Source organism: Geospiza fortis, unplaced genomic scaffold (genome assembly GCF_000277835.1).
Source record: "Geospiza fortis unplaced genomic scaffold, GeoFor_1.0 scaffold130, whole genome shotgun sequence".
Taxonomy (NCBI): domain Eukaryota; kingdom Metazoa; phylum Chordata; class Aves; order Passeriformes; family Thraupidae; genus Geospiza; species Geospiza fortis.
Genome location: NW_005054300.1, coordinates 4457849 through 4465427, shown reverse-complemented (window position 1 = coordinate 4465427; position 7579 = coordinate 4457849). Strand labels below are relative to the sequence as shown.

Here is a 7579-nt window from a genome sequence, read left to right as displayed (position 1 = left end):
CTGATTTTGCTGCCTACAAAAGTTTAGAGTTTGCTTCCTGCTGCTCTTCTTTGGATCTGGGACTTGGGTTGTTTCTGGTTTGCAAAACCTGATTTCATTCTTCTCCACATCCCCATTTCTGCAGTCTCCCAGCTACCAGCTCTCTTTGCTGGAGGGTGCAGGTGTTACCATGGCTGTGTCCTCCCCAGAGCACTTTGTGGCCTCTGTGAACCTGTTTGCAAATGCAGGGGGTGGGTGCTCCTCCCAGGACTGAACGGGACACCCCACCTCTGCAGTGCTGGCGCACATGGAAAAACTGGATGCTAGAGCTTCCCCCTTCCCTCTGTGTGTCTGCCTTGCCTCAGCAGCATCTGAGGCAAGCACCTTGCAGGTCTGCCAGCCCCTACTTCTGGACCTGCTTCACTGGGAAATAACTCTTCTTTTTTATTCTGCAGAGGGAAAGGTAAAGAAAAGGAAAGGCAGAAGGAGAGGTAACAGTTAGGCAGGGCTTGGCTTCCACAGCACAAATCTAAAAGAATGGATGGTGTTGATGGTGCTCTCCTGCATCTCAGCTCCCAGCTCACAAAGCAGCCTTGGTGCACTCAGTTGCTCCCTCAAGCTGGCCAGAAGATGGGGGATTACTGGGACTGCAAGTGGCTGTAAAACAGGTGGTGGCAGTTGCTCACTTGTTCCTGTCCAGGCACCACCTAGGCTGATGTGAGGATCAAGATACATCTCACTGGGCAGCAGTGTGACTGCAGTGGTGGCTGTGGGACATGTCACCAAGGGAAGCTGTACATAGGTGGGTGGCACACGGAAGACACAGGACAGGTACTTTCCCCCAGGGTTTTGCAGTGTGTCAGTGCTGAGCTAGGAAGCCAGACCAGGCTTTTTGACCATTAGTCAGTGCTGCAGGTTCTGAGCCTGCCCTGCACCAGTCCTGGGGCTCAGCTGATTATGCTGAGTTGACCCTGAATGCCACCGCAGAGGTGAGCACAGAGCACGTGGGTAATGCCTGAGCAATCTTAGCTCTGCCTGCTGTGGAGAGGTTAATTGCATGATCTCATCAAATGGGAAGAGATTTTGCTGCATGAATATAGATGAGGCCTGTTGTATTGCTAGCTAAGAGCTCAGACTGCCTTCTCTATTCACCTGACAAGTGGCTTTTTGAAGGGCAGCTCAAATCAAAGCCTGCGTGAATCAACCCTGTAAAAAGCTGAGAGCTTTTTGATCTCCAGGAAAACCCTGCCTTTTATTAAACATGAATTGAGGGCCTGAGCCTGCTCGGTGTGCAGTACTACAATTCTTACTGAAGCCAGCAACAGTCAGTGGGAATCAAAAAAGAGTCCACAGAAGATAATGCCTGGGTCTTTCCATGTTGCCTTGTTAGGAGGGACTTTGTTTTCCCAAAAGAAAGTTCACTCTAACTGACTTGCAAGGGACGGCAGAGCTGATGATTCCTCCAAGATCCCAACCTATTTGTGCTCTGGAAACCCTATCCTGAAAGAGATGGTACCTGCCCAAGTCCCTCCCTGGACCCAGTCCTGCACCTGCACACCGAGACAGACTCCAAGGTGTGGAGTTGGGGAGGGCTTTGCATGTCCCAGTCAGTGCAGGATATAGAAAGGAGGGATGTGAGAGCAGTAACAATTCCCATCAGGAGAGCTTAGGAAGTGACTGGGGAAGCTGTCTTTGCAGCCAGCTCTGCTGTTTCACAGGCTCTTGGCAGGTGAGGATCCCTAAGGATGCCAGACATATCTGCAGGTCAGGCATCACAGCAGCCCGGAGAGACAGACAGCTGCTAAATCTATGGCAGCACCCTTAAACCCTCCTGTTTGCTCCCTCCTGGTACAGATAACAAATCTGTTCCTCTTCCCCCTTTTAGCCTTTCATATTTTGTGGCCACACCGGGGTGACTTGAAACCTGAGAACATGGAAAGCAGCATGCAAATGGAGCTGCAGACCTCAGCTGTGAGCATGTTAGGAAAATACCCAATTTGACTAGTATGGAATGGTGAGTCCAAACTGAGCTGCAGCCTCAGATTTGTGATGTCATGTCTGACAAAAGTAAACCAGAGACACAATTCAAAGTGCAATGCTGATTTCAAAGAAGAGCTCAGAAGATCCCTGGATCTAAAGAGCTCCTGGGGAAAAGACCACTGTGTTTTTCCCTACCAGCATGGGCCACAGCTGGCTCTGTGCACTCTCCTGGCATATCCAAGGGAGCTCAGGAATTCATCCAGATCTGATTTTGCTATGCAAATAAGAAAAGCTCTGCAGCCCATCCCTCTGCACCCTGCAGCTCCTGACTGGGCCTCAGTGGGCAAAGGGGAGCAGCTGCCCATGGGTGGGCTATGGAATTATTCTGCCTCCCAATGTTTTACCCTGTACATCCTCATCCTCTGGCCTGTGCATGCAAACATCCTGGGCAGGAGGTGACCCACCTGCCAGCAGCTTGACAAGTCAATTTGGGGGATTAATATGCATTTTTATTTTGATCCCTCATTCTGGATTTAGTCCCAATGTGGTGGCAGGTTTCTCTGCTCCTATCCCAGCCTCTTCTTTCCTCCTGGAACCCTGCTTGCCCCACCTATCCATACCCAAGGAGATATTTCTTCTTCACTCCCACCTCCCCCCAGCCCCTCCATGTTGCACCTCTCCCTCCAAGAGACAAAGTGGGCATCAGTGTGAGGTCCAGCCTGGAAAAACAGATGTGTCTGTTCTGGGTTAGTTTGCAGTAAAGACTTTAATGCATCCAAGCAGTAACGCTGGACAGAAGTTCCAGTCAAACTGGCACCATGTACAGTGGGGGCTAGAAAAGGCAGGTGAGAAAGCAATTATCACCAAAGGCTCAGAGGTAAGGTTGCATTCAAACAGCTTTGAAACTATGGATGGAAATGCCCAAATAGGTGTTGCAAGGATGATCCTCGGGATAGTTCAGCTTGTACTCAAATCTAGCAGGGGAGTGCTTAAAGTCTGTACTCAGACTTCTCAGGCAGAGTCAGTGTGTCCTTTCCATGGCTTAGCACCAGTGCCTACAGCAGCTACTAAACCCCAGCATAGCCCTGTGGTTGTGTTTTGCAAAGCCTCCATCTCCTGTTCCTTCTGCAAATCCAACCCAATCCAATCCTTATTCAGAGGTGACTTCAATTAAAGTTATGCTGCTCCATGAATTTCAGTGTGTTGCCATATTTCATTTTTTAAATGCATGGAAGTATTGATGGGTTGTGAGAGGAAGGCAGAACAGTTTGGCAGGTGGGCTGGGGACAGCCAGAGCTCTCAGCAGATGGGAAGACATAGGAGGGGGTTTTGCCTTTTTGAGTAAATATGTTGGTATGGTACTAAGAGAGTTGCCAATTAAATAACGTCTGTGTCAGCTCTGATAACCCTTTGAAGCAGCTTTCATTGGAATGGGCAGGAGCTCCTCACACTTCTGTGTGTGTATGGTTTGTATGCAGCCAGATGCTGCTGCCCTGGTTAAATCCTTCCTCTAGCCAGAACAATTTTATCACAGCTGTAAGAAGCTGCAAAACTCTTTGATATGACAAAAGTGCCCCGAGGGTCCTTGGCTGAGAAATATCATTAACAGTGACTGCATCTGGGACCCTTGGACCCTCAGATCTAGCTGACTTTGGAGGTTTTGCTAGGCATGCCCTGGAGTGGAGCCTTTGAGGTTGCAGATTCGGAGGAAGGTATGAGCACCACTGTCACCTGCCTGCTGGTCCTTGCTTTGTGCAGAGGTTTGGCAATGCTCAGTCTGTGCCTGTAGGACAAAGCCCCCTTTACACACTGGTGTGCTGGGGGAATTTGGAGTGGGTGCTGGCGCTGTCTGCCCTGAGCAGGGGGGATCTCTCTCGCACCAGGGCATGCCTCTGGTGTGCCTGGCTGACATCCAGGGGAGGTTTCTCATAGTACCACGTTTTCAGAAGTTTGTTCACCTGGTCCTGATCTGTGATACCCTGGAGAAGACCTTCCCCTCCTTCAGCCCCTTCTCCCTCCCTAGGCAAGCTGAAGCTGTGCAGTTTGATCTCTTGCTGCATGCTTTCAAAGAAGTGGAGGATGCATTGGTGAGCAAAGAGCCGGCTGTGCTCACAGCAGGTTTCCTCAAAAATCTTTTGCTCGATGTCAATGTAGTTGCTCCAGTGACGTGCCTGCAGGAGGGCGGCCTGGTTGAAGCAAGGTCTGAGCCAGCGGGCAAGGAAAGCTGCTATGATCAGGACCAACAAAATGCTCCAGCCAAGTGCCTGTGTGATAAGAAAGAAGCAGTGAAACAGGAGCAAGACAGGCACAAGGACGGGCTCAAGCTCTTTGCCTGTATCAGAGAGACAGGGTTTGTGTGGCTGGAGGGGAAATGTCATGCATCTGGACTCCTGGCTTTGATCTGTCCCTGTAGTCCAGCACCTCACACTGTACCCAGAGGGTTGGTATAATCTCCTCCCAGAGAATATGGGGTATTTATCTGTGCATGAATCATTCAGTAAGGATAACTGATTGCAAAATTGCCTGGAGCAGACAGGCATTTGCTATGAGCATAGGAGTACCCCAGGGAAAGGGGAAATTAGTGCTCTCCTTTGGCATTGCCTTATCTCCAGCAATCTTCATCTGCCACCTACACTAACTGCAGGGCCCAGGAGTCCCCACTGCAGCATGAAGACAGCCCAGACTATGGGCAGCTCCCTTTCATAAGAAAGAAGAGCTTGTTTTCAATGACCTTCCACCAGTCCCAATGCCTGAGCTGGCACTTCTCTACCAAGAGCTGAGGCCAGTCAGGGCTCCACTCCCCGTTGTACCCTTTTCTATTGTTCCTGAGCAAGCTGTTTTCATCTGTCTAAGCTTGCACTGTCCTTAAAACAGTGGGTCCTGTCTGCAGGGCTGGCAGTTAGAAGGATCTTTTGACACTGAACAGGGCTTTAGGAGACACAATATCTTTTATTATCTGGGTTTAGAAGCTGCTGGTTCTTCTATTAAACTATTCATAATTTCTTTCTTTTTCCCTACCCAACTTGAGATTATCACCTAGGATAGCAACGTTTGGAGGCAAAAAGAAGCACAGAGCAGCCTAGCTCACAGCCTGACCACAATGAAGGGACAGCAGATCAAGGAAGAGCAGGAGCAGATGCCACATGCCTGGTCACCTCACCAAGATGAGGGGCTATGCCAGCAGTGACCCACCTGGGACCAGCAGCGCAGGTACCTGGACACTGCCTTGCGGGACATGCTGTTCCTCATGAGCTCATCCTCCTTGCAGGGCACCGTGGCCAGCAGCTGCTGCACCTGTTCTGCACTCACATTGGCAAAGCCCACAAACTTCTGGGGGTCCATGGAGCCACTGAAAGCGCAGATCAGGCATTTGCCATCCAGGAGGGTGACTATGATCCAGACGACAGGGGCAACCATGGCTCGCTGCATGATGGAGGAACACATGTACCTGGAGCAGAGAGAGAGGTCAGTGGGTTAATGCTGGGAGCCTCTCCTCATCCAGAGCCCTGAGGGATGCAGGCTGTCCTGCACCAAGCAGTCTTTCCAGACCCAGGGAACTGACTCCCAGGGCTGCCCTCAGCATTGCTTCTGCTGATGCTTCTTCTGCTCTGGGATGTCTTTGTTGGTTCTGCCTCTCAGTGGAACCTGCACTAGCACAAGGCAGTGCTCTGTGTGCTGCCTGCACTCAGTGCACAGTCCCCTCACCATGGGCTTGCCTTGACTGTACCCTTATGTCTCCCATGCACAGATCTTTGTCAGCTCTCCTTTGTCTTCCACATTCATGCTTCCTTTTCCCATCAGTTTCAATCTGGAAAATCCCCTTTTTTTCTGCAGCCTTTCTTGTTCCTCTCTGATCCAACCTGTGTACTGCATAAAACTTTACATATAACAGATGGAATATAATTCTCCTCACCCTTCTACCAGTACAAATTAGTAAAAAGTGAAGGGAGTGAGACCATGAGGCTTTTGATAAAGAATGACTGTGATGAAAATGCCACACCTTCTGCATATTGAAAAGGAAATGCCTGATGTTTTTGCACATGGAAGCCCCAGAAGACACCCTGTGAGTGCATGACAGGGCAGCAGCAATGCAGTTCCCCAGGCTGGTGGCATAAGCCCAGGTGTTGAGGCACTCCTGGTCTCCTTAGCTGGGATGGAACGAGCCTGCCCTAATTTCTGCTGGCTGTAAATGCATTTTCCATACCCCTGCCCCTCCAGGGTCATGGGGAGAGGTCTCAGGAGATGAGCTTACAAGAAAATGAATCTACCAGGAGGATCAAAGCCATGGAGAAAGACAGCTAAACAGCAGGTGAGAAGAGGGATGCCACTGCCACTGCAAACCCCACCTGATGACAGCTGGGTCCTTCTTCCTGCGCCCCGCTGGTCGCCTCCACTCCTCCAGCATCACCAGGGCCTGTCTGTTGAGGATGAGAGCACACAGGAGGAGGATGATGGGGGGCACGAACATGATCCCCAGGCCATATGCCATGTTGTACTGGGGCAGGCAGGGGCAGCTGAAGTCCAAGCTGGTGTACATCTTTACACTTGCCAGGGCCAAGAGGCCACAGATCCCGTTCATTACAGACTCCGAGTTGGACTGGAAGTACTGGAAGATCATCCGGAAACGGTCCATGGTGTTCTTCTGGCCAGGGGTGCTCCTCCTGGAAATCCCTAGCTGCCCAGAGTGGCCTGTCTCCCTGTGCCCCTCCTTCTGCTGCCACAGGGCAGGGGATGCAGCTCAGCTCCCAGTCAGCAGGAGGATGAGGATGGAAGAGAGCTGCTGTGGTAGGGGGAACACCCTGTGCTGGGGCTTCCCCACTGGCACACGGCTCTCACAGGTCTGGCTCTCACCCAGCGCTTGTCTCCCAGGGCAGTTGGTAGCTTTTCTAGGTGAGCTGATGGATACAGCCTCCAGCAGCCTTTTTCATCGCCTTGTTTTTTATTTTCAGGGCTGTCCCACATGGCAAGCAGTCACAGCCTCCAGTAGTGCCTGGTCCCTCCCTCCAGGAGATGGTAACTCTGTGGAGATCCATTGGTGGATGCCTGTGAGCTGCTCTCTGCTGATTGAAGCCTGCTGGGTGATTCACTGCCCAGGAGAAACCAGGTAAATCAATGAGCTCATCTGTGCTCCTGCTGCTGCCCCACTTCTCTTTGCATGTCCCCAGCCCTGTGTGGGGCAGGGGGAAGGCGGGGAGCGCACACCTGGCTCAGTGTGCTGCAACTTCAGATTTCCCTATGAAAATGGGCTGAAAAGACCAACCCTCTAGTCAAGAGGATGTGAGAATGGATAGCTTTCAGAGCCTGGAATGGCACCTGGGGGCAAAGGCTGCTCTTGGCTGTGCATCCTGTATATACTGGGATATTTGTACATCCATGTCCAAGCCTCTTCACTGGGGCACTTCTGGCTCCCCATCAGAGGGCACAACGCAATCAGAGCAGCTGGTTCTTTTGTCCCATGGGATTGGGTTATCATCTTCATTATCTTTTTGTCTCAGAAGTTCATTTTACAGATAAATACAAGTCATTGCCACACAAGGAAGTTCTGAGGTCTTTTCCTGACATATTGAATATAATTTTCCTCTCCCCAGCTTTCTTCTGGAAACACTTCCAGATTTCTTCT

General features: G+C 50.9%; 1 protein-coding gene across 1 annotated transcript; it reads right to left on the bottom strand.

Moving 5' to 3' along the window:
- Positions 1-3761: 3761 nt before the first annotated feature.
- On the bottom strand, positions 3762-6592 carry CALHM3 (calcium homeostasis modulator 3). The gene is made up of 3 exons (XM_005417326.1): positions 6306-6592; positions 5152-5407; positions 3762-4223 (listed from the first exon to the last, which is right to left on the bottom strand). The coding sequence occupies exons 1-3, from the start codon at positions 6590-6592 to the stop codon at positions 3762-3764; spliced, it is 1005 nt and encodes a 334-aa protein (XP_005417383.1).
- Positions 6593-7579: the final 987 nt, after the last annotated feature.

What these genes read in the sequence shown, in the direction of transcription:
- CALHM3 (XM_005417326.1), bottom strand. Translation starts at nt 6,592, where the DNA reads ATGGACCGTTTCCGGATGATCTTCCAGTACTTCCAGTCCAACTCGGAG. An exon ending in AAGGACCCAGCTGTCATCAG is followed by an intron (nt 5,408 to 6,305) that starts GTGGGGTTTGCA and finishes TCTCTGCTCCAG; the next exon opens with GTACATGTGTTCCTCCATCA. An exon ending in ACCTGCGCTGCTGGTCCCAG is followed by an intron (nt 4,224 to 5,151) that starts GTGGGTCACTGC and finishes CTTATCACACAG; the next exon opens with GCACTTGGCTGGAGCATTTT.